Here is a 27,399-nt window from a genome sequence, read left to right on the forward strand (position 1 = left end):
TGGTTTTTATGTGACTTCATGGTAAAAGTTATTTTGGCTAAACAAATTTTCTAATTCTCAGTTTTAGCCAAAACAAAATTTTTGCCTAATAGAGGGCATATTATCCTCCAGAAAAAAGTTCAGTGAATCTCTGAATACAGGAAATCAGGGAGCTATTGCAATTCTTAGTATTACCTCCTAACCTCACTCGTTTCTGCTCAGCACTAAAACCAACTCACAACTGAAGTACTTTTCGATCCTAGGACATGTTCCCTCCAGAACTAGCAAAGTTCTAAACAAGAGGAGGAAAGGAAAGAGATGGAGAAAATAAGAGAGGCCCATTTCTACATGCCATTACCAATCTGGCTTACCAGCAAACAGAGCTGAACCTAAATTTAAATAGCTATTTAAAAAGGAATACGACTTCTATATCTCACTAGAGACCAGGGCTATCCTTGAAACAAAAGCATATTGCAATTCTTAAAAGAGATGGAAAAGTTTGAAATGTTGTGAGAATTAACACACAGCCCGCACAAGCATGTGCACATTTATAAATACACATACATACACCATATATGCAGACACATGTATACAAGGTGATGTAGGTGCTGTTTTTTGTTTGTTTTTAAGAGAGTGCATGGGAAGAGTAGAAAGTGCAGAGTAGCCGGAGCTGGGAGATCTGGCCTTGGGTTCTCCGGCTCTGTCATTCATTAGCTGTGCTAACTTTGGGAAGTCACTCAATGCCTCTGGGTCTTAGAATCTTCATAAAAGAGGGAATAATTATAATACCAAATTCTCAATGTTGTCACCGGGAAAGAATGTGGTAAGTAGTAAAGGGTGATATAAATTCTAGATATAATTAGTGGCATTGTATAAATGACTCATAACAAATTTACAGTCAACAGGTAGGTAACTTTCACATATTCTCCCTATTAAGTTAGTTTTAACTTTATCAAAGAATTGTACAACTAAATTTTTGAAAGTAAGTACATTCCTTTCCAGGAATTCCTCTTAAATATCATCTCAGTAGCATCTGATCCTTCCATCCTGTTGAGAGCTTTCTGAATCCTGATTGTGTATTCTAAATGTACTGACTATTCATTATTATCTTTGTGTTATCCAGAAGTTTGGTAAGCATATTTTCCAGGTCTAAGTCACTGATAAGATGCTGACCAAGAGAGGGTCACAGAGCCCTGGGGTAAAGCACAAGGCCCTTTCCTCCGGGAAGTCTCCAGATTGACCTATTATGCAATATTCCAGCAGCTACCTAAAATCTTGGGATGCCACCAGATTACACCAAACGGTTTGCTGCAGTGCAAACATAATAGTAATAAGGCATCCCATGACCTACCAATCTAAAAGCAATGGGATTCGTTTGGTATAACACTTAGGAGAGTCCCCTGTTATCACGGTTTCCTGCCCGCTGGATGACACTGATGAGCTTCTTCTAACGGGCTCCACACAGCATGGTCTGAGGAAGAACACACAAAATCCGAAACCTGTCAAGTCCTAATTTTGAAATGACCACTTCTATGCCCTAATTTCTTTGAGATGCTGAAAATGCCAAACAAAAGAAGTAAGACGCCGACTTGGGCGGAGCTCCTTTGCCTCTGCCATGCTTCTTCATGGAAAGAAGCCCGCAGTCATCTGGCCAGCAGAGCTAGAAGCCAAGACCCGGCAGGCAGCTTCAACATCTCTGGGCAAAGCACCCGGTCACCCCGGGTGCCAGACTAGCGTAGGGATCTTACAACCCAAAGGCCCTGCCAAGCTCTTGACAAGACATGATTCCTGGCTCCTTCTCACCGCCCCCATCTGTCCATGAGAAGGGAGCCAACAGCCAGGGCAAAAGAACAGACCCGGCTGAAAGGAGGAAATCACAAAGAATTCTAACATTCTGGGCTCCATGTTGGCAGGTTACTCAGCTGGGACGCTAGGAGTTCCCTGATAGCATAGTCTTGTTTGCACAATCAAAATATTTAATAGCATAAAAAAAAAACTTTTAGGAAGGAAGGAAAAAACAAACAAACATTTATTAAGCATGGACTATGTGCCAGACACTGTGCTTAGCACTTTACAAATATTATCTCATTTGATCCTCAAAACAACTCCCTATGAGGAAGGTGCTATTATTATCTCCATTTTACAGTTGAGGAAACTGAGATAGAGGTTAAGTGTCCTGTCCAAGGTTACATGGCTAGTATGTGTCTAAAATTGAATTTGAACTCAGACCTTCCTGACTGCAGGCCTAGGGCTCAATTCACTGTGCCACCTAGGTATCTCTATAGAAAATAAATATAAGACTTATTGACCTCAAAATCATCTCTGTCCTATTAGAAATGAAATTATTAAAGAGAGAAGTATTTGCATTATCTGTCAAATGTAAAGATTTTCTTTTCCGGTTTTCCAAATTAAACCAAAGGAGATAGTGAATTATGGCTACCACAGCCCAAAGAACTCTGACATGTGTTCAGTATTATTATTCTCTTTTATCAGTTAGGAGAGCACACATCAAAGAGGGAGTGAGGAAGCCGGGCCCTACATGGCTGTGGTTCATTTTAAAGATAACACCAGAGGCATCTGCACTCAGAATGGGTACATGGTCCTGGAGCACAAGCCCACCATGAGGGAAGAGGCAGGCGTGCCCATCGATCCTCTGCACGGTTTAAAGGCAGATGCTCCCCCATACACACACTATTTCTGTTCACTAAACAGCCTTTGGCTTAGAGCAGAGCACAGCCCTAGTGGCTTTCTTCCAACAAAGTGCCTCCCAGGAAGGGCTGAGATAGCTGGAAGACGTGGCCATGTGGACCCTCCCATGATCAGTATCAAGAAAGGCACACAGTAGGGGGCTGTATGTTTAGCAAAAGGGGCTTATCTATGGAAGACATGCACCACAAAATGCAGACGCCACAGAGATTCACTACAGATGGGGAAGTCTACTAGATTTTCTGGTTTAGGGATAATATTATGTCCATCGGCTCCAAGCCCCAGAGTCCTACAAAAGAACCAATGTCAATGAGATTTGCAGTCATTCAAAAGACAATGATCTAGGGGGCAGCAGGGTGGCTCAGTGGATTGAGAGTCAGGCCTAGAGATGGGAGGTCCTGGGTTCAAATCTGGCCTCAGACACTTCCCAGCTGTGTGACCCTGGGCAAGTCACTTGACCCCCACTGCCTAGCCCTTACCACTCTTCTGCCTTGGAGCCAGTACACAGTATTGACTCCAAGATGGAAGGTGAGGGTTTAAAAAAATAAAAATTAAAAAAAGACATTTACCTAACAGCACATATAGGAAGAAACAAACACATATAGGATACTCACTGCCCAGGAATATATACACATACACATATAAGTTTCATGTTTATATATACACATGTATGTAGAATAGATATAGATTATATATTTATTTATATAAGATATAGTCCACATATATATATGTACATATATATTGAAGTACATATAATAGCACTCTGAAGTCAGGAAGACTCCTCTTGCATAGTGTGTATTATATATCTGACAAAGAAAGCAGAGAGAAAATGAATTGTATGTAAAATTGAAAAAGAAGACAGCAGGCTGGGTTACATTTGGAGAAGTGCACAGTGCTTTCATTAATCTAAAACTTTTCCCTGAGATAGAAAGATATAAACACACACAGATACACACACATACACACACACACACACACGTGTGTGTGTGCAAACATGCACAAGTCAAATTTTTTTAAACCACTAGTTTTTCAGTGATGCATATTATATGACTGCAAATCATAGGATATCACAATTTCTGAAGAATCATAATTGCAGGGTAAACCAAATGGCAGTGAAAAGAAGCATGAGGGCAGAAAGAAGGCTGAATTATATTAACAATGATGGCTTACATGCAAAAAAAATAGCATAAAAAAGTCACTTAGAAAATATGATTGGAAAAGGGAATGCACCAATCAGGTTCAGAAAAAAAAGTATAACATATGGTCAAAGTAATGCATCAGAACCTAGAAAATACTAAAAGACTTTGAGAAGGCCCCCTAGCACACTGATTAACTCTATTATAGAAAATTATGAGCCAGACAGGTTTGTTGTAATTACCTATGCTACCAGGGAAAGTAAGGGTAATGACTCACAATAACTCAGGAGTTCTAAGTTGCAAGAGTCGAAATTAGGCATCCAAGTTCATCACCAATATGGTGATCCCCAAGGAGCTACTAGGCTGCCTAAGGAAAGGGAACCCACCCAGGTCTAAAATGGAGCAAACCTAATAGCCTGTGGCAATCAATAATAGGATTAGGTCAAAGATTGGCTGCTGGGAACTTTAGATTACTCCACCCTACTTAATCTAACAAAAATCAGGAATGTCTACACCCATATTTAAGGATTAAGTATCAAGGAGGATGGCCTATGATAGGCATGTGTTAGCATATGACAAATCAGAAACAGCTGACAGATCCCTGGGCTGTCCTAATTCAAGCTTAAGCTACCATTGGTATACGTGAGACGCAGGAAAGTGATGTAAAACTGTCTATATATTTCATGTCACTTCCTCTCTCCAGGCTCTTTTGTGGTGGAGAGGTGGCTGGCGGCAGCTTCCTGAGAGTCTTGGCATCTTGGCATGGTGGCAGCTATTGTCCCGTTTAGCGTCGAGTTTCCTTTGATACCATACTGGAGGAAGCCTAGTAACCTAGTTCAGGTGAGGCGTCTTCTCTGAGCTCTCTCAGAGTTGAGGATGATTTTTCCTCCTTTACCTTCCAAACACTATCCACTTAGAAGCCTCTAATCTTCTTCAGAAACCTTGTGGCGGAGTTTTGAACTCCTCTTGGCACAGGCCAAGCAGGTGAAATCCTATACCATTTCCCTCTCTCTTTTCCTTGATCTCTTCCCTCTATGCTGATTAAACCACCATAGATTTCCAAACTGACTTGGGTATTTTATTTGGGATATCCCCTGGCAACTAAAAATCAAACTTAGATTAGGTCACAACCCTAAATTATCCTTACACTGTTATACTCCTAACCTGGAGGGAGGAAGGAAGGAAAATTATGGCAAGCCACAGACAAGAGTCATACATGATAAGAAAACCTGGATAAGTTGCGATGTACACCACTGATCCTAAGCAGCTCCCTAATACACATAAAGAAAACCATCTTAGAGGTAATGCCTATGTAGATAAAATCATGAAGACCTAGAATTATTAAATAGGAAGAAAGCAAGTGGGCTTGGCCATATGGCAGATCCTGCTGATGGCAGCCATGGGAAACCCAACAACCTTCCTTTCACAAGATCTATTCAGAACTGTAAGTATGACTACTGGGACATTCAAGAAAATCTAATTAGAAATTGTATCCTAGACATGTTTTGTGTGATAATATATATATATATATATATATATATATATATATATATATATATATATATAACCCAGATTGAATATCTTGCCATCTCTGGGAGGGAAGAAAAGAGGAAGACAATTTGGATTATATAACTTCAGGAAACTCATGTGGAAATTTGTTATTAAAATTTTTTTAAAGAGAAGAAAAGAAAACCTATCCTAGCTAAATAAAGATGTTCAAAGGCTAATATGGAAATGTTTTTTATGACCTCACATTTATAATTGATATCAAATTGTTTGCCTTCTCAAGGGGGGAGAGGAAGAAGGGAAGAAGAACATTTTGAACTAAAAAAAATGTAATGATCATCTGATTATCAAATGATGTTGAAATAGATAATAGGAACAGTTGTTATTTTTGTAAGCCTATGGAGAGTAATCAAGAGAAATCTTGAACTTAAATGATAGATTTTTTAATGAAATGACTATACACATCATTTAAACAAAAATTATGCAATATGGGAGAATTTTATCTGACTACACTCACTGATTTCAGTCAAACAAAATGAAATATAGGCCTACAAGTTTTATTTAAAAATGTCCCTTCTGCAACCTGAGCACATTGTATATTTTGTAAACAATTACTGGTATGAGTGAATAACTATACCAGTTTTTCAAGTTGTTATAAGAATAAGAAGTTTTATTTAAAAACCAGTCCATTAAGGGGAAAGCTATCTATGAAATAATGTAACAATGTGGAGTAGAAGATAAGGTATATCTATACATCTATACAGTTGGGAAGCATGCTGATTTTTTTAAGTACAGTTTCTTCAAAGGGAGATTAATAAAAAAGAAAAGATTGACATTTATCATAGTGAAAATAATAAAGATAAGGCAAATGCATTTGATAACAAAATTTCCTTTGGAAACTTGTAGATTTGGTGGCTATCAAGCTCTTTAAGTTCATAGTCTATCCAAAGAGATAAAATTAATACATTAATGAAATAGTTAGTACTATGCTGATCAATCCAATAATCAACCATGACTCTAGAAGAACAATGATGAAGCATGCACCTGAATGAGTAAGAGCTTCAAGAAACAAAATAAAATATATTTTCAAAAGGATGTGGGAATCTGTTTTGCTTGTAATATTTGTTACAAAGGCTTTACTTCTTTTCCCACTTAAGGGAGAGAGGTGGAAGGAAGAACAAAAGGGTCAAGATAAGACTTCCTAGGATTGTTGTGAGGATAAAGTGAAATAATATTTGTAAAACATTTTGCAAACCTTAAAGTGTTATGTTATTGCTAGTTATTGCTATTATTATTATTCATGTGAAATGTGGTTTTCTACAATAGGTGTTTTTAAAATTTTTTTTCACTCAGTTAGTGGTTGAAAAAGAATTATAAGCTACAATTACAATATCATCAGTGAAATCATGTTATGAGAAACTTCGTGACTAAACAAGCTCACTCATCATACATTATTTGTATAAGTATGAACATTGTGAAGAATTTTTGTCAGTAACTATACATGCTATGCTATTTTATGTTATTATATTTTTAATATATATTATAAAGTTATGATGAATTTTAAATTAGATTTGAAATAGGAGTTAAAAAAATTATTCGTGAACTCTTTATGGAAAGGTACAGGAGGTTTTATGAAAAGAAGAAGGGGAGCAACAAGAAAGGTTTAGAAACCAGTAGTAGATAATTAATTTTTGTTGAATTGAATTGGGCTCAAGCATTTCTAAGACCAACCTTTTGCTCACTTTTGTTGTATGCTTTATCATTATTGTGTTTATTAGGGAATAATATTAAAAATCATAATTAATTCATTAAATTTCCTCAATTTATTCTTTCTTCCTTACTCTCCACCTGTCCTCTTAATCTCCAGGGAAATATGGAAGAAGAGTTTTCCTAGAATTCTAGAATGGTCTCGTTGTGGGAGACCATGGAGATCAATCAAAAATCATTAAGTAGTTACTATTTTCTGGGCATTGGGGATACAAAGACAAACATAAATGGTCCTTGCTTGTGAAATACTTACATTCTATTCAGGGAGACAACCATACAAACGTGAACATGAGCAAAATAAATACCAGGCAATTTGGGAAAAGGTACCATCAGCTGAGGGGATCAGGAAAGATTTCAGGAAAGAAAGAGAATATGGTATCTGAGTTCAGTTTTGAAGGAACTGGGGATTATAAGAAACAGATAAGAAGGTCATGCATTCCAAGCATGAGGTTTAACAGGTACAAGGGCATAAAGACAAGAGATGGAGTGTCATGTGCAAGGAAAGCAGGGCCAGTTTGGCTGGAATGCAGAGTGGAGGAAGGGGAGTAACACATAGTAAAGCCTGGGAAAACAGACTCCAGTCAGGTGGTATGGAGATTTAGGTACCAAACAGAGGAGTTCCTATTTGATCCTAGAAGTGATAGGGAGTCAATTGAATTTACTGAGTACAGAAATGACATAGTCAGACTTGTGCTTCAGGGAAGTCACTATCCTGAGAATAGTTTGGAAAGGGGAGAGACTTAAGACAAAGACACCAATTAGGAAGCCACCACAGTGGTCCAAGAGAGATGTGTGAAGAGCCTGAATCTGAGTGACAGCCATTTGAGGGAAGAGATGGGGCAGACTGGGGGATGTTGGAGGGCAGCATCCATAAAGAACTGAGGATGACGCCAAAGTCAAGAACCTGGGAAAATGGAAAAATGTGGTGGCACTCTTACGAAAACAGCCAAGTTCAGGAAAAGGGTAGGTTTTAGGGGAAGGATTATGAGTTCTCTTTTGGGCTTTATGAGTTACATACAGGACATACAATTCAAAATGTTCAATAGGCAATGACTTGGGACTAGAAGTCAGGAGAGAACCCAGGGCTGGAAATATGTCTCTGAGAGTCATCTGCATAGAGATGATGATAAGTAAGTCCATTGGAGCTGATATGATGACAGAGAGATCCCAAAGAGGCTTTGGGTAGAAGTTAGCACACAAGTAAGCCTAGAAAGGAGATATGTATTCCAAGAGGCAACAGTGAGGCAGGAGGGCAAGACAGGCCAGCAAAGTCATCGTCGCTAAGCCTCACTTACTAGATGTAAAATCAGGGGTTTGAATAAGATCCCCCCTGTTTCTCTTCAGCCTTCAATCTATGATGCTATAATTGATAATATCCACAAAGCTTCTTCTGAATACTCCCATGATTCTAGAACAGTGGAGCACTTTCCAAAGAGAATAAGTTGTGTTATTTCCTGACATCTAGTTTGCTTATGGAGTATTTTGCTAGTTTGAATGCAAGCACCAAATAGAAATCACGTGGGAGTAGGGATCACCCCTAAGCCCACATTGGAATCTTAGAGTTTTTGTTTTCTTCTAAATCTGTGATTTCACTGGTGTAGAGAGTTTTCCAGTGTTGAAACTCCCTCCATCCAAGTGGATAAGAATCACCTGGGTCACTGAGAAGTTAGGGAGGTTTGGGACCCAAGGAAATTGCTTGAGCTGCATATGGCTGGGGCAGGTCCCCTACTCAGGGAATGGAGGAAGTCACCTGATTGGGGCATATGGTACCTGGTCCAATCTCTGTATTCTACATCTCCTCAACTGTATGTCAAATACACATAGCAAGCCACAACACAGTCAGGTGCAGCCCAAACCAAATTAAAATATAACTGGAAAATACTTAACAAAGTAAATATAAACACAATAAAACAAAAAAAATCATTAATATAGTATGTGGTTTTCTAAGTACTATATGACCCTGCAGGGATCCTGATGTCGGATTCGGTGGTCCCAGTTTCTATCTGAGTTTGGCACCACTACACTAAAACATAGAAGCAGCTACTAAGTCTCAACCAGAATCAACAGCTGATGCTTCTAAGGAGAAAACTAATAAGGCTAGGGGAGAGAAAAAGCAGTTCGCAAATAAAGGCTTATTAGATGCCTACTTATGTTCCAAGAACTGTGCTGAAGACACAAATATGGGCGGAGAGGGCAGTGGGGAAAGACAGCCCTGCCCTCCAGGATGGTCCCTTCCCCTCAATCTAACTAAAGACCACATACAAAAAGAAGCTGAAAGGGAATGAGAAGGAGCTGGGGAAGAATGGGAGAAAAGACCAAGCACAGGGCATAGTAAAGTACAGTCCAAGGGGTACAGGCTGGTGGAAAATGAAGAGATGACTGGCCTTGGAGCCTACTTTAAATGGAAGCTTTGGGAGGACTTCTTTGCTCCCCCCCCCCCCGCCCCCCCAGCCCTCCTCATCAGAGAGGCAAAGGGTGCTGGGGGAACTGAGGAAGGGTAGTTGAGTGGGAGTGACACAGCTGATGCACTCTCACAGGATGAGGAGGTTTCCTGGGGTTATGGTGGAATCTAGTCCAAGGAGAGCAAGTTGAAGGGAAATGAATTTTTCCTTCAAAGCATCTCTCAAATAAATATACCTTCTTCTCTCCTTGAACACTACCACCACACTGGTACAGGCCCTTCTTCCTTAGTGCCTAGACTACTGAAATAGCCTGCTGGTGATTCTGCCTGGCATCAGTCTATCTCCTGAAATCCATCTCTGCTCAGCTATCAAAGTGCTCTTCCTAAAGTACAGGTCAGACCATGTCATCCACGCCTAACTCAATCAACTCTAGTGGCTCCCTATTGCGTCCAGCATCAAATATCTTCTCCTCTGCTTCATAACCTGGCCCCTCACCTTTCTAGTCTTCCGATTCCCTGCACACCCCACATACTCTTTGGTTCACTGATGCTGGTCTCACCACTCCTCCAAGAGGGCACTCCATCTCCTGACCAGGCATTTTAACTGGCTGACCCTCATGCCTGGAACGTTTTCCCTTCTCATCTCTGCCTCTTCACTTTCCTGACTTCCTTCGAGTCTCAACTAAAATCTCACCTTCTACAAGTAGTCTTGTCCATCCCCCTTAACCTTCCAGGGCCATTCCTCTTCACAGTGCCCTCCTCTGGCTTACTCCCACCTCATCCTGTTTGTACATAGCTGGGCACATGTTGTTTCTCTAATTAGACAGGGTTAGAACAGAGTAGGCTTTAATAAATGCAAATTGATTTACATACAGCATCTTAGTTAACCTTCTCAGCTCTATGCTATCTATAAACTTGTCAAGCATACCATCTACATCTTCCATTGGTCCTTGATAAAAATGTTGTGTAGGACAGAGCCAAGGACAGAGCCTTGAAGTACTCTATTAGATATTTTTCTCCAAGCTATTATTAGACAACTGGTGACTACTCTTTGGACCTAGTTGTTCAATGAATTCTAAATTTATATAACTGTAAAACTTAGTAAAATAAAAAAGATAAATAAGATGACAAGAAATTTTTGACATTCAAAAATGGAAAATGAAAGTTGACACTGATATTTCACTGAGAGTAAAATTAAGCACCAAAATATCCCTTGGGGGGGGATATTATTTTGGGTTATTTTGGGATATTAAGGAGATAAGTAATCTCTTTAAGAAAAGGAAAGGTTTTGTTATTGTTTTTTAATTTTTTAATTTTATTTTTTTTATTTCTCCTACTCACCCTCTGCATCCTCAGGGCCTGGCATATAGTGGGCACTCAAGAAATGTTTGTTGAATTAAACATGAGACTAGAAAAACAAAAAAGTAAAGCATGACAGCTTTATGGAAGGGAAATATTGACAATAAGAAGGGGAAGCTGGGGAAGATAGAAAGACATCAGGTCTTCTGGGATTCCAGATAGAATGGCCACCAAAATTGATAAAGATCAATGAGTTGTTAGAGGGTTCCTATGGGGGTCAAGCAAGACCAGGCATTGGAGAAAGGGAGTGAGAAATCTGGACCTGGAGTACAGGTCAAAGCTGTTGGGGAAAGCCTGGGGAACTGGAGGCCTGTTGATATTTAAACAGCCAGACAGCAGGTAGGCTTTACTTTGGCAGATGCCTCAAGGGATTTGAGCAGGGTAAAGAGGCATACTTAAGTCCTTATACCCTAAATCCTATACAAAACTCTACTACCTTTAAAAAAAAGAGAGAGAGAAAAGAAAGGAATAGAAGAGAAAAGAAAAGAAAAGAAAAAAGGAAGGGAAGGGAAGGGAAGGGAAGGGAAGGGAAGGGAAGGGAAGGGAAGGGAAGGGAAGGGAAGGGAAGGGAAGGGAAGGGAAGGGAAGGGAAGGGAAGGGAAGGGAAGGGAAGGGAAGGGAAGGGAAGGGAAGGGAAGGGAAGGGAAGGGAAGGGAAGGGAAGGGAAGGGAAGGGAAGGGAAGGGAAGGGAAGGGAAGACCCCTAACTCTCAAAAGCACAAAGTTAAGAGGGGTTGGTAAAACCTGCAGATGTATTTGAAATTTAAGGAAAAAGCTAAATTGCATTATGTTGAGACCTCTATTACTATTCATCCTAGTGAGTAGCGAAAATACTGAATTTTGGTATATCAAACAATCTCTTAAGTTTTCCAGTTCATACTTTTAAATCAATAAAATACTGACATCAATTTTACATGATTGTCTTGTATATATAAATATATATATGGATCAAATGAATTAAGTAAAAATTAACAATTCATTATTGAATAACAAGTTTTGTCCTATAACAAGTGAATAAAAATGTCCACAGAACACTTTTTTGGAAAAGAATTTGCAGGAGGAAGATGAGTTGAGGACTGGATCTATGATCCATGAATGGCCAAAAAGGAAACCTTATACTTATATAGATCAGGACTTACTGTTCAACTTAAGAGTCTTAGAAAGTTTCTGTGATATTGAAAGGTCAAGTGACCTACCCAGGGTCACATAGCCTAGGTCTTTAGAGGCAGGACTTGAATCCATCAAGTGTTTTAAACTCTAAGCCAAGCTCTTGATCCACTATACCTCTGTTAAAACAGAATTTTTACAATAAAATACAGTATTAAAAAAATAAAGCTAACACCACAACAGAATGGCAAATATTGCAATATGATTATAGAATGTTCATGAAAGGTTTAAAGGAAGGAGTGTACAAAGGAAGCTCAAGAGAAAATCTAATTAAAGATACTGTCTTAATGGGGGGCAAAAGGATAAAATTCACATCATGAGGTATTGGGAGTACATATTTGATTATTTATCTGAATAATTTCATATTGTAAAAAAACTTGATTAGATTATTCAATAACCTTGGCTTTTTAGATCTAATTATAAGTTCTCTCTTCATACAGACAAATACATAACAGAAGTTAATAAAGTCCAGATCTGGCAATTCAGCTGTAGCACAAAACCAAATGACTTTATAAAGTATTGGGCTAGAGATCAAAAGGTACCCTGAAAGAACACTGGTTATTAGAAAGAAGAAAAATATGTCTTTTTCAGTAAACATGATTGAAAGTAGACATGATTGAATCAAAAACTGTGATTTGAAGCAAAGAATCCAGATTTGGAGACTTCAAAACTAGGAGATTTGATGTTGTTTCTTCAGATTGGCTTGACTGTGGAAATGAATGAATAAGAGAGTGAAGAGGGAGATCCTCTAAATCACAATTTGTAGTCTTTATTTTGTATTCCAATCACAGCTTTTGAGACTCTGATTTATTGTCAAGGATTCTGAGAGCTACCTAAAATGTATTTAGAGCTATTCTTTTGCATCTTTCAGGCAAAACTTGGGCACACTGTTCATTTTAGCCAGAAACCATGACCCTCAGTCTAGAGTACAGACTCCTCTCATAATATGGCAACATCCAAGTTCTCAGGAAACTGACTCACATAAGCACAACAGGAAATAGTAGTTTTTAATATCATTTCTGCATATTCATGGAAGGCAGATGGTTCCAAAGACAACTATTACACAAAATTAACTTAATTACTACATAGTATTCTAGCATAAATAATAGTGAAATAATTTATCCACAGTTTCTCAAATGAAATATTAAAATTTAATTTACCTGTCCATTTTTCCCCAGTTCTAATTCCACAATAGCAACAGGAACATTGATTTGCTCAAAGTGTTTTGACTGAGATTTCAAATCTACTCTCCAATTCATGGCTTTCAGACTGTTCTCCCATCGACTTTGATTGATTAGACTCTCCTTGATTTTTGTCTTGTGGTTTTTCCAGAATTTGGAAATGACTACTGCTTGATCAGCTGTAATTCCACCTTGTTTTTTGGTTTGAGCAGTCAGGAATGCCTCTAATTGGTTGAAATCCATGTCTGCATATGCAATAGACTAGAGCAAAAAGGGAAAAAAATGAAGTATTACTTCTTTGATAAATTAGAGAATAATCATAACAATAACATTCACATGTACTTGGGACTAAATTATTTTTCTCAATACAATCCCATACGGAGAGTAGTGAAGGAATTTTTAATCCTAATTTACATCTGAAGAAACTAGGACTCTTGAAAAATCAAATTGCTTGCCTTTGTTTGCCAGCAAGTAAAATGCTGATTCCTGGCAAAACTTCAGAATTACAAGAACAGCTAAAAACATTTTTAAAAAGGAGTGATCTTACAGCCCCAAAGAATTCAATGAAAGCAGGTCATGCCAAACAAAAATTTCCATTTTGGGAGCAGCTTTATTAAATTGGTAGTTTAGAAAATGTTACAAATAAAATTTAATTAAGATTAAAATTTTTCTTTTATTATATAGATTTATTTCCATGGCTTAAAGAGCTTGTGTTTCTTTATTTTTTTAAATAATACAATTTACCCATAATAGTCCTCTCCCCTCCCCTCACAAACCTCACCCCACCCCACCCACCCCCAGTTGCCTTATCCAGGAATCAGGCATATTCATGCAGATTATATTTTTTCCTGTTTCCACCTTCCAGTTCACTCTCTGGAGGTAACAGTCACAATTTGTTCTTCAAGTATTAAAGGTTTTCTTGGTTATACTTATTTCACTGTTCATTATACTGTGTAGTTCTTCTCAAGATTTTCCTAACTTTAGCCTGTTCATCATTTCTTGTGGTGCAGTAGTGGTCACAATCATTTACCAGTTATTTAGCCATTCCCCAACTGGTGGGCATCCCCTCAATTTCCAGTTCTTTGCCACCACAAAAACAGCTGCTATAAATATTTTGGAACATATAGGTTCTTCTCCTTTTTCCCTGATCTTTTTGGGAAATGGAACCAGCAATGGTATTCCTGGGTTTAAGGGTGAATACAGTTTTTTGCCTCCTTCGGTGTAATTTCAAATTGCTCTTCAAAATGGTTGTGTCGGTTCACAGCTCCACCAACAGTGTATTAGTGACTACATTTTCCACATCCCCTCCAATATTTATCATTTTGCCCTTTTGTCATTTTAGCCAGTCTGATGAGTATGAGATGATACCTCAGAATTGCTTTTGCTTGCATTTCTCTAATCAGTAGTAATTTAGAGCATTTCTTCATGTACCTATTTGGCTTTGATTTCATCTGAAAATTATCTGTTTATATTTCTTGCCCATTTATCAAATTGGGGATGGTTATTATTTTTATAAATTTGACAAAATTCTCTATATAATTTAGATATGAGATCTCTATTCAAGAGGCTATCTAACAAATGTTTTCCCAGTTTTCTGCTTTCTTTCTAATCTTGGCAAAATTTGTTTGTCCAAAAACTTTTCAATTTACTGTGCTCAAAATTATCTATTTTACATTTCACAATGCTCTCCATCTCTTCCTCTCCTAACCATAAATCTAATAGGTAATGTGTTCCCTGTTCTTATAATTTACTTATGATATCTCCTTTTATGTCTAGATCATGTAGCCATCTTTTTATCTTATCCTGGTGAATAGTGATTTCTTATCCCCCAAACCTAATTCTATGCTTTTGTCAAATACAAGTCTACTATAATCTTTTACTACAGTTTATTGTATGTGTATCCTGTTCCACTGATCTACCTTTCTATTTCTTAACCAGTACCAGATAATTTTGATAATTACTCCTTTATAACACAATTTAAAATCTAATTCTGCTAAATCTCCTTTTATATTTTTTCATTCTTTTTGATATTCTTGATCTTTTGTTCTTCCAAATGAATTATTATTTTTCCTGCTCCATAAAATAATTTTTTGGTAATTGAATTGAGATAGCATTGAATAAATAGATTGTTTTAAGCAGGATTGTCATTTTAATTATATTGGCTCTGCCCATCTTTGAACAATCAATATTTCTCTAATTACTTAGATCTGACTGCATAAAAAATATCTTATGATTATGTTCCTATAGTTCCTGGGTTTTTTAAAGCAAGTATACTCCTGGGTATTTTATTTTATCTGTAGTTGTTTTAAATGGAATAGTTAGATTGTATTTTTAAAATAATTTTTGTAACCTAAACTTAATGACAACTAAAATTAGCATTGCAACATTCTTAACAGAACAGAAAAGAAAAATTACACATGAAACTGTAAATATATATGGATTGCTTTATTGAAAAACAAATACATGAGAAGTTAATATGTAGCTTGCAGAGTAGTCCTATTTGTGATTTTTTCTCCCTTCTGTTCTCTTCTGTGGATTTTTAATAAATGATCCAAAGATCCCTTTTTTTGTTCTTTCCTTTACCATTTTTAATAATACTTTATTCCTAGCCCACCTCTCCCTCTTCTCCACCCCACTGAAAAATAAAAAATAAAAGCCAAACCCTTGTAACAAATATACATAGTAAGTCAGAACAAAATCCCATGTGGGCAATGTCTGAAAAAATACTTTATTTTGTATCTCAAATCCATGATTTCTCTGTCAGGTGTTTTCCTAGATTTTTATCAAAGCATTTGACAAAATCTCTTAGAATAATAAATAGTACTTATATAGTACCTTAAGGTAAGTGAAGCTGCAAAGATTTATTTCATCTGATCCTCACAATAACCTTGTACAGCAGGTGCTATTATTATCCCCATTTTACAGATGAAGAGGATGAGTACAGTTTTAAATGACTTGCCCAGAGTCATAATATGTGTTTGAGGCAAGATTCAAATTGAGGTCTTCCTGATTCTAAGCCCAATACCCTATAAACTTCACTAGCCAGTTGTTTCCAAATAAAGAGATGCAGACTTGATTAGTTCATTGGAAATAGAAGTGGCCACACAGCCAGACCCAAAGAGTCCTCATTAATGGTTTAAAATTAAGCTGGAAGGTCCTGAGTGAAGTACTCTAAGAATCTGTCCTTGCTTTTGAGCTATTTAAGATTTTTATCAATTATCAATTATATAAAATTATTTTCTTATCAAACTTACCAGTGATACAAAACAAAGTGAGAGAGTTAACACTATGGATTTTGGACTTAGTAAACAGGCTTCTACAGTCTAAAACAATGGGTTGAATCTAATAAGGGGAAATCAACAAGCATTCTGTAGCAGGGATGGTCAGGGGAACCAATGAGTTGATGGATTGATGTATCTCCCATATGGCTTAATGCATACTCTGCCTCTGCTGAGGAATATGTATCTTGATAAGATGAAATAAGAATCAGTCTCCAGTGACAAGAAGGTTGCACAGATGACTGGCAATAATATCATGGGTTGTTTCAGGAGTTGTACAATCCCCAAATGTATCAATCATTGGGTAGCCTACTAGTGATGAACCTCTCTATACTTAGCTGAGATGGTCCTAGAAATACAGAGTTAATCTATTGCTGGTAATATTCTCAAAGTCTTTTTTATATCTTCTACTGGCATAGCCTTTGAGAACCCAGGATCACCTCCATGCCACACTGAGGAATCAGAATGGACTTTTCGGGTATTTAAGGGTGATAAAAATTACTTTTGGGGCAGATGGGTGGCTCAATGGATTAAGAGCCAAGCCTAGAGATGAGAGATCCTGGATTCAAGTCTGGCTTCAGACCCTTCCTAGCTGTGTGATCCTGGGCAAGTCACTTAACCCTTATTGCCTAGCCCTTACCACTCTTCTGTCTTAGAACCAATACATAGTATCTGTGTAATTCTAGGCAAGTCACTTACTCTTCCTTAGTTTCCTCACCTGTAAAATGAAACTAATAATATCTACCTCCCAGAGTTGTTAAAAGGATCAAATGAACTTATAATTGTAAAGCACTTAGCACAATCTGTCACATAGTAAATGCTTTGTAAATGTTAGCTATTATTAATTCAAGGTTCTGCTAATTCAATAAGAAATATTTATGGTATTTAGGCTGCAAAAGATACAATTTATCCCTTGGTTTTATATGCTCATGTTTTGGTCTTTTGTCTCTGGGGGAATGATGAGAGAAGAAAAGTGGTTATTGCTAAGATACCCAAGGACAAGATAGGTTTGGTTCTCTTGGGAGTGGAGAGGAAAGGCACAGGCTTGAAGGCCATCCTTCAACTGGTTTGTTCAAAAAAGGTAGGTTTCATAAAAGTGATAGGCCGTTAGTCCTTGACTACATTTGCTAAATCCTAGAGAGACTTCTTTGCTTAGCTCCAATGCTTTTCATTCATTTTTCTCCTTTATTTTGGCTTCTCTAAGAAACTGTCAGTGCTCTAATCCACAATCTTGAATGGACTCCTTTTATCCCTATTACAAGCCATGCAATTCTCTCAATGAGTTTAACACTTCTCTAAACCCATTACTGATTCTCTCCTGAGTAATATAGGTAATCAATAAGTTTAACAAGCATTTACTTCTACTATAAGCAAACTTCCAAAATAAGCAACAAAAATATGCTTGGCCCTGGAATATTATGAGTCTTATTTTGAGCAGCTAAACCATCAATGAAAATTATTAAAACTTAGAGAATTGTCCCTTACAGGAGGTAGTTTAGCAGTTTTGTGAAATATCACAAAAACCCTTAATTTGTCCTCTGAGATAAAAGGAGTTGGTGTAGTATAGTAGAAAGAGTAGTCAACAAGAAGTAAGGAGATCTATGTTCTAATCCCATTTCTCCTATTATGACCTTTAGCAAGTCATTTATTCTATGTCTTTTTCTTCATTTGTAAAATAAAAGGATTGGATAAAATGACTAGCAGGATTCTTTCCAGTACTAAGACTCTATAATTCTACCCATTCACTGAAGATCAGTTATCAATCTTGTTGAGGAGTAATTGCCCATGTTGCTATGGTCTACACAGAAAAAAATGCAAAGATCTTTCCCTTTCCTTTCCCTATAACTCAAATAGTCACTATGCTATTACCATAGGAAGGCTAAAAGGAAGTGTTTTATTTTGTAGTTACCAAGGGATTTAAAATTTCTGCTATGGCACTGAATATAGTTATCTTTGCATATGGAGAAATAATAAATATTCATGTCCTATTTACTATTTCCATTAGCAACTTGCTCTGCTACATACTGTGATATGTCAAAAGCCTGTCTATATGGTCTTCTCAAATAATGATGAAAGTGAATTTTTTTGTCAGATCCCAGAAATGAACAACAAAATACTGTGATACACTTCAAGTCACATTTACCATTAGTTTGGGTTAGTTTCCATCATTAATATGGGATATAAATTCATCCAAATGTATAAAAATGACCAGAAATTCAACAAATATTATTTAAATATTAGTGTAAGACACTAAAGGGGACACAAATACAAAAACAAACTCATTAAAAGGACTCATTTTTTTATTGAAGAAATATAGAAAATATAAGAATAAGTAAATACAAGATGAGAGGAATAAGAACTAGAGAAAGCAGAAAAGACTTTGTGTGAGCTTCATCTAAGATGAGTTTTGAAGGAAGATGGGGATTCTATAAAGTTGAGGTGATGTGGGATGACACATCAGATATGCCTATAGTAAAAGTTCTTACCCTGGGGTCTGTAACTTTTTTAATATGGATTTTTTATTTTAACAACAAATTTACATGTAAATTTTCCAAAGTTATATGATCCACATTGTCTCCCTCTCTTATCTTCCTCCCTCCTGGAGCTGATAAGCAATTCAATCTGGATTATACATGTATTATCATGCAAAACATATTTCCATATTATTCATTTTTGTAAGTGACTAATCTTAAGAAACCAAAAACCCAAAACATATACCTAGATAAACAAATAGTAATATATTTTCATCTTCATTTCTATTCTAACAGTTCTTTCTCTGGAGGTAGATAGTGTTCTTTTTCATTAAGTCTCTCAGAATTGTCCTCTATTGTACTGCTATTAGTAAGTAGCAAAGCCTATCACATTTGATTGTCCATTTTACAACATTTCAGTTACTGTGTATAATGTTTTCCTGGTTCTGCTTATTTCACTCTGCATCAGTTCATGTAAGTCTTTCCAGCTCTTTCCAAAATCATCCTGTTTATCATTCCTTGTAGCACAATTGTATTCCATCACTAACATATACCACAATTTGTTTAGCCATTCCCCATTTGAGGGACATCCCTTTAGTTTCCAATTCTTTGCTACCACAAAAAGAGTAGCTATTAATATTTTTGTATAAATAAGTCCTTTCCCCATTTTTTTTAACTCTTTGGGATACAGGAGGTCTGTAACATTTTAAAGAAATATTTTTATAACTGCATTTCTACATAAACTGGTTTTCTCTGTAATCCTTTGTATTTTGTTTTGTGCATTTAAAAGATATTATTCTATGGCCTCCACAGGCTCCAATAGGTTTCCAAAGGGATCCATGAAACAAAAATTGAAAAAGGCCTAGAGCCATAATGGTGAACTTATGGCACATATGTCAAAGATAGCACGCAGAGACCTCTTTGTGTGCACAACGTTGTCCCTGTTAGAGTTAGCTACTAGAAAGACAGAATGCTCTGGCAGAGCTGTTCCACCCCGCTCTCCACTTCGCCTCCCCACCCCTCTGAACTTATTTCCTCCTCTGAGCAGAACACTCAGGTCACATCCCTCCCTTTCGGCCTCCCCAGTCTGGAGTGAAGGGGCGAGGGAAGCACTGCATTGGGGGGGGGGGCGGCAGCAGGGTTGGGTTGGGGCACAGCATGTGGTCTCTAAAAGGTTTTAAAAGGTTCACCACCACTGGCCTAGAGCCTGAAATAAATTAGGGAAAGAAAAAAATAGGTTAGAAGCAGGGAAGAATTTGAATGAAAAATGAAAAGACAAATTTACCCACAATAATAAAAGACTGACATAAGGTAGAAAAAAGCTGATGATACATTTTACACACAGATAAAAATGTTTGCAGACTGGAAGAAATCTAGAAGTGAACATGAGAATTGTCTTCCTTCAGTTTTCTCAACAATTCTTACTCTTCAAATTCACTTCATTTCTCAACATCAGAAAGCCAGTCTGGCCAAATACTCCTTCCTGCTGTGTTCTGTTTGTCTCTAGGCAGAGATAAACTAGAAATCAGACATGACCCAAATCCTCTGTCTTCCTTCTAGCTCCCAACTGAAGAGAAATGAGCAGGTTTCTGTCAAAAAGAAAAACAGGCCCTAGACCACTGCATACAAAACTTCCCTCCTCCTCCTCTGTGCCTTTGCCCCACCCCCAATTCCCTGATAATTGCAACTTGGGAGAAATCTCTCTCTTTTCTCACCAATCTTTCCATAGATAATTTATGAACTGTCATATTTATTTTTTCCAAAAGCTAAAACATAAGATCCCCTTAACAGTGATCTCAATTCCAGGAATAAAAAAAAAAATAAATGAATGAATAGATGGAGCATTAAGCTATAATCCTTTCTTGAGAACTTAGCCTAAATTCACATGACAATTACCTTTCTTCCAGCCTAGTCCTCAGATTTCCATGCTCCTAAATACAACAGCATTTTTGGGGAGGGAGATTTAATTGGATATAACTTACATTTTTTTAAAGTAAAGGAAAATTATTCAGAAATATGAAGCACTCTAATTAAAAAGAAGAGGGTCAAAGATATTTTAAAATCTATTAATCTTTATATCATACACAAAAATGTGAGAGAGGAATTACTCTCAGCTATGATTGAATTTTCAATTGGATTAACTGGGAGATAAACAAAAGATGTTATAAGAAGAGATTATGACATATTAGAATGCTGCAAAAATTGGCTAACAATACCTCCCTAAAACATGAATGAATTTCCCCATGCATTCAACAAGAATTATCCAACTCACTTTGCTAAGTCCTCTGGGAAATATAAAAAGTCAGATGAGGCTTCTTAGAGGGATGATATCATTCAATGAATAAGCATTCTTTAAACTCATAATGTGACAGGTTAAGTAATGGGACTACAAAGGAAAAGCAAAAATAGTCTGGAACCTCAAGGAGCTTACACTCTACTCGGGGAGACAACCCTTCCAAATCTGAACAAACAAGACAGAGAGAGAGTAGATGGAAGGTAAACCTTAGGGGGGATGATGGTAGCAGCAGCTGAGAAGAATAGGAAGGCCTCTTGGAGAAGGTGGTACTTGAACAGTTCTTAAGAAGGCTAGATAGTCTAAGAGTCTAAAGTAAGGAGGGAGAGCACTCTAGACATGAGCAGTGCAAGAGCAAGGAGGACAGAGACTGAAAGCCAGTGTGAGGAACAGCAAGTCTGGATGGTAGAGGGAGAGCAAAGGAATAAAATATAACAGGACAGAAAGGCAGGGAGGAGTCCGATGGTGAAGAGATTTAAGTGCCAAAGGACTTGTTTGGTCCTAGAGCAACAGGGAGGCACTGGAGAGAAAATGGCAAGGCCTATGGCTCGGGAAAAGAAAGCATCCTGACAACTGAGAAACTTGAGGCAAGAGGACCAGGAGAAGGCTGCGGTGTCAGTTCAGCTAAGACATGATGAGGGCCTGCCCTAGGGCTGTCTCTGTGTCGGTGTCTCATGGCAGCTTCTTGGAGCCCCGGGGGCAGGCAGACACCAAAGGCGTCTGGAAAGCGGCCCTGGAAAGGGCTCAGCAAGCCGTCACACCAGAGGCTCCAGACTTCCCAGGACATCCTGCACGTCTCCACACACACACACACACACACACACAAGTAAGTGATGCAGACAGAGGAGCCAAGCATGGGCCTGAAGTCATGAACCTAGATGCCTGGAGAGCTGGTGGTCTTCTGTACAGCAACAGGGAAGGTTAGCAGGGAGATGGCTACTGGAGATAAATACTGAGTTCTGTTTGGGACATAAAAACAATGACAGATAACATTTCTAGAGCATTTATTATGGGCCAGGCACTGTGCTGTGCACTTTACAAGTATCTCATTTGATCTTCACAACAACCCTGTAAGGGAGATGCTATTATTAACTCCATTTTACAGATAAGGAAACTGAGGCCGCATTACAAAATATCGATGGCCTGGGATGCAATGGATGACCTTGCATCTTCAAAGTCTGACTAGTCTTCACATACTTGGGGTAGACATTCTCCTAGCTCACCAACAGGCCTGAGGCCCATCAGCTAACTTGAATCTACATTAGCCTACTTGCTGAGAGGGTTTTATTGGAGTAGGACCATTTGCTCATGCTACCACTACTGGTGCCTCAGGTGAGGAAAGATCACACCAAAGGAGGACTAGTGCCTCTGGACTGAGGTATCAGGGCTTGCCAACCCCTTTGTACCATGCCCATCCATCTTTAGGGTTGTTCCTTAAAGGCCTAGGCAAGGATCAGGAAAAATATCTCAGGGAGAAGGAACACAGCAAGCAAAGGTGTGGAGGTAGCAAAAGATAGGAATCCAGGGGACAGCTGGGTGGTTCTGTGGATTGAGAGCCAGGCCCAGAGATGGGAGGTCCTGGGTTCAAATCTGAATTCAGACACTTCCTAGCTGTGTGACCCTGGGCAAGTCACTTGACACCCATTGTCTAGTCCTTACCACTCTTCTGCCTTGGAGCCAATACACAGTATTGGTTCCAAGACAGAAGGTAAGGGCTTAAAAAAAAAGATAGGAATCCAGTCTGACTGGAGTATAGGGTATAGAATCCTAGAGACACTAGTAGAACATCAAGGTAGAAATCTAAAGCAGGCAGGAAGGAGGAAGAGAAGGAAGAAGGAGCAGCAGGAGGAAGAGGAAAGAGGAAGATAAGGGTGGAGGAGAACAACCACCACCTAAGATACAGCAAGACCATGCCATCTACCCCAAAGCAACAAGAATCGTAAATCTAGAGCTGGAAGACATCTCAGAGACCACAATTGTCCCAGTCCTTCCTTGTTTCACCTCCTGCCCTTCTAACAGAGCTAAAAGCTCTTATTGTTGTCTCCACCATGATGTTCTAGCCGAGCTTATTTTGGCCTTGAGCCTTCCTGTCACAGGATTATGCCATTCCTCCGCACTGATATGCTTTCAGTTGTGCTATAAGGCTACAAATCATGAAGCAACCAGTCTCTGAAAAATCAAAGTTGGAAAAAACCAGGAGGATAATGAAGGGACATACAGTGAGTCATTAGCTGTCTGCATCACATTCTCAACGATGACTTGTTTATTAAGAAAAAGCAAAAAGATGGCATTCAGAAAATATCTGATTAGAAAAGATGTACTAGATAGTTAATGAGAGCAAAGAATAAATGATAAAAAAAATTCAAGTGATATCACTTTAAGGAAACAGCCTAGAGAGAAGATTCTCCATGGAGACAGATAAAAATTGACAGATTGAGTGAATGGGTTTCAGTCTGCACCACTGGAGAGAACATAGATATTCTGAAATATGTGTAACTGCCCCTGATATCCCCTTTTCTGTTTATATTCTCTCTTTTGTGCTGACTGATCTCATTAGCTCTCAGGGGTTTAATTATCATCCTTATGTTGATGACTGAGATCTTCATATCACCTAGCCCCAGTCTCTCCTGAGTTTCAGTCATGTTCTACCAATTGCCTAGCACACATTTCAAATTAGACATAATGGAGAAATCTCAGACTCAACAGATCCAAAGCAGACGTCATTATCTTTTCTCTCAAACCCTCTCCTCCTCCAGCCTTCCCTATTTCTAATGAAAACACCACCATTCTTCTAGTCTACTAGGTTCATTATCTCAGTGCTATTCTCGGCTCCTTAGGAGCTCTACTCACTCTACCTATCACTCCCTCCCTCTACAGACTATCCAATCAGCTACCAAATCCTGCCAAACATCCAAAACATTGCTTGCATCTGATTAGTCTCTTTACTAACACAGCTGCTACCTTACTTTAGATACCCATTACCAATGCCTGGATTATTGCTATGCTCTCTTAATAATCCCTCTGCCTAAAGTCTTTCACTCTCCAATCTGCCCTTCAGTTCAGATCAATTGTGTAGTTAGGATCCCAATCTATTTTTCTGGCCTCATTGGACACTATTTACCCATATTTTGTGGACCAATCAAACTGTCCTTCTCACTTTTCCTCACACACATGACACTTCATCTCCTTAAAATCAATGCTTTTGCACTGACCATCTACATTTCCTAGAATAGACTTCTTAATTTCCAGTATAAAGAATTACTCCCTTTCTCTAAGACACAATTCAAGGACTGTCTTTGACATAAAGTTTTCCCCCAGTCTCCAACTTCCTTCCAACAGTGTTATGATTAAGATTCTCTGGAGACTGTATCTTCATTTATAATTATTTGTTAAATAATAAAAAGCAGCCCAGAGAAAGAAAAGGCATCAGTCACTCTCAGCCACAGCCCACAGCCAGACCTGGCTAGAGCCAGACTGCAGGCTTCCTCAGACCAGGATTCCAAGAACAAAAAGCACTATTTCCTCCCCCTACTCCAATTTATGCTCTTCCTGACATCCTTTTCCCACACTTCTTTGATTGGAGGACTCTGACCTCAGTCAGGACAAGAGGCAGGTCTTCTAGATGCTAGAAGTCAATCAACATTTAGAATGATAGCAGAGCCCTTAAGTCCACTTTTCTCCACCTAGTTCTATCTATGGTTATTTAGTTATTTCACTACCAAGAGGCTTGTTTACAAAAAAACAAACAAAAAAAACTTGTCTCTACTCTGCTTCAGAAAGGGGGAAGAAGCAAGTTTGTAGCTTTATCTTAAAAACAACCCTTTTTCTCCTTTAAAATCCAAAGAAAGAAAGAATTATTGGAGTAGAAATGAAGGTGAAAACATATGATTTATCACTTGTTTATTTGGGTATATGCTTTATTTCTATAAGATTATTTGCTTATAAAAATGCAAAATATGGAAATATGTTTTGCATGAGAATACATGTATAATCCAGATTGAATTATTAGTCAGCTCTTGGAGGAGGGAGGGAAGAACAGAGAGAGACAATATGGAATATGTGACTTTGGAAAACTTATGTGGAAATTTGTTTTTAAAATAAAATAATGAAATAAAAGCCAAAGATTATCTTGGGATGCCAAAAAGCAGAATAGATTAATATTAACTTTCTACAAATGTTAGAGCCTTTCTGCCCCAAAGACTCTATAGTTAGCTCTTTTGTGATTATTATTATTTATTCCCTTTATATTTACTTATTTTTTAAAACCCTTACCTTCTGCCTTGGAACCAGAAGAGTGGTAAGAGCTAGGCAATGGGGGGGTTAAGTGACTTGCCCAGGGTCACAGAGCTAGGAAGTATCTGATGCCAGATTTCAACCTAGTACCTCCCATCTCTGGGCCTGGCTCTCAATTCACTGAGCCACCCAGCTGCCTCCCCCACTTTATATTTATCCACTATAATATTATAATATGTACTTGTTGACTTCCTTGTTTAGAATGTAAATTGCTTGTGTGGAAAGAAAAACTAAAGCAAGTTCTGGACTTTCTGCCATTGAGTTGGACCCAACAGCAGCTGGAGTGTTAGAGAGAAGATATTGACAAGACTGAAAGTTAGTGGGGGGAAGGGGCAACTAGGAGTGACAGTTGGTCTTGTGACGAGTACTACCTTCCTGCCCTCTAAGTAGAAGGAGCTCCCTCCCTGTCTCTGGATTGAAGTGGCTCTATTTTCCTGATTTTCCCAACTGTGTGCTCTCCCTGGATTCCTGTGATACTGTCCTTGACAAAAGGACTTAAGGGAAGCAGTTTGAATTGTAATGCCAGTCTTTAGGGGCATCAGCCTAAAGAGACAGGCCCAACCAGCTCTGAAAGTCAGGACTTTTCATCCTCTCGCTATCTACTGCTAAAACTTTGAAATTAAGAAAGCTAGCACAGATAAGGCATAGACAGGAATAAGAGAAATCCTCCACCAGCCTGTGAGGCTTGGTCTCAGCTCAAAAGCTGAGAGAGACTCAAAGACCTCATCTAGGGAAATCCCTCTTCCCTCTTCCCTGCTACCTCTCCAATCCAAACTTGTTATTAAAAATTTATCTTTATTTGAAAAAAAAGGAAAAAACTGTACTATTTATTGAGAAAAATGGGTGAGATTGAAAAACAGGGAATACTGAAGGTTTTATAACAGGGAATGGAGGAGTTGAAGGGAGAGAGGGAATATGGCAGCTGGTGAGGTAAAAGGAGAGAAATGTCCCCTGACGAGAGGCTATTTTTGAAAAATGGGGTTCCTGAGAAATGGGCCACTTATGATAGCCTGTGGGGATGTCTTCTCTATGAATTGATGCTGAAGATGCCCTAAGCAGGTACCTCCTGAGGGACAAGCCTCCCCCCAGACCAAGGTTGCCCAACAGGGGTCCAATAGGGACTGTTTCTAGTTGAATGGCTGTCCTGAGGTTCAGCTCCCTCTATGTCCCCTGAAAAAGATAGTCTTCTTATCTGACTGCCATTAATTAAAGATAAATTTTAATAACAAGTTTGGATTGGAGAGGTATTCGGGAAGAGGGAAGAGGGATTTCCCTAGATGAGATCTTTGAGTCTCTCTCAGCTTTTGAGCTGAGACCAAGCTTGGATGTTGGTGAATACCTTCTTCAGGGAGAATTGTATTGTATTTTCATAAAAATCTAAGATTTAATATTTCTGGTGATTAAATCTAAAATTGTGCAGGGGAGAGTTAATTTAATATTCACGATATGGGGAGAGTTAATTTCACTTTCATAATAAGGGGAGAATTAATTTAATCTTTACAGCAGCTAGGTGAGAGTGTGGAATCAAGGATGATTTCTAGGTCATGAGTCTGGGGACTAGAAATATGGTAGTATTCAACAACAATTGGGAAGTGAAGAAGTTAAGGAAGGGTTTGGGGGGAAAGATGAATTTGGTTTTGAACATGATGGGTTTGAGATGAGTATGAGACATATGATTCAAGATTTCTAATAGACAATTAAAGTTGTAAGACTAGAAGTTAGGAGAGAGTTTAGGACTGGATAAACAGAACTGAAAACTGTCATGAAATGATCACTGAATCCATGGGGGATGATAAAATCACCAAGCAAAACAGTATAGATGGAGAAGGGAAGAGCAAAAGTCTTGGGAGACACCAAAAGTGG

General features: G+C 38.3%; 1 protein-coding gene across 4 annotated transcripts in view; it reads right to left on the reverse strand.

Annotated features, from left to right (window-relative positions):
• Positions 1-27,399, reverse strand: part of COMMD1 (copper metabolism domain containing 1) — a 250,628-nt gene that overhangs the window by 130,691 nt on the left and 92,538 nt on the right. For all 4 annotated transcript variants that reach the window (XM_001382114.4, XM_007476778.3, XM_056813949.1 and 1 more), the window contains one exon: positions 13,181-13,462. In XM_001382114.4, coding sequence (XP_001382151.2) covers positions 13,181-13,462 — 282 coding nt within the window. The remainder of the gene's footprint in view (positions 1-13,180; positions 13,463-27,399) is intronic.

This window comes from Monodelphis domestica, chromosome 1 (genome assembly GCF_027887165.1).
Source record: "Monodelphis domestica isolate mMonDom1 chromosome 1, mMonDom1.pri, whole genome shotgun sequence".
NCBI lineage: Eukaryota > Metazoa > Chordata > Mammalia > Didelphimorphia > Didelphidae > Monodelphis > Monodelphis domestica.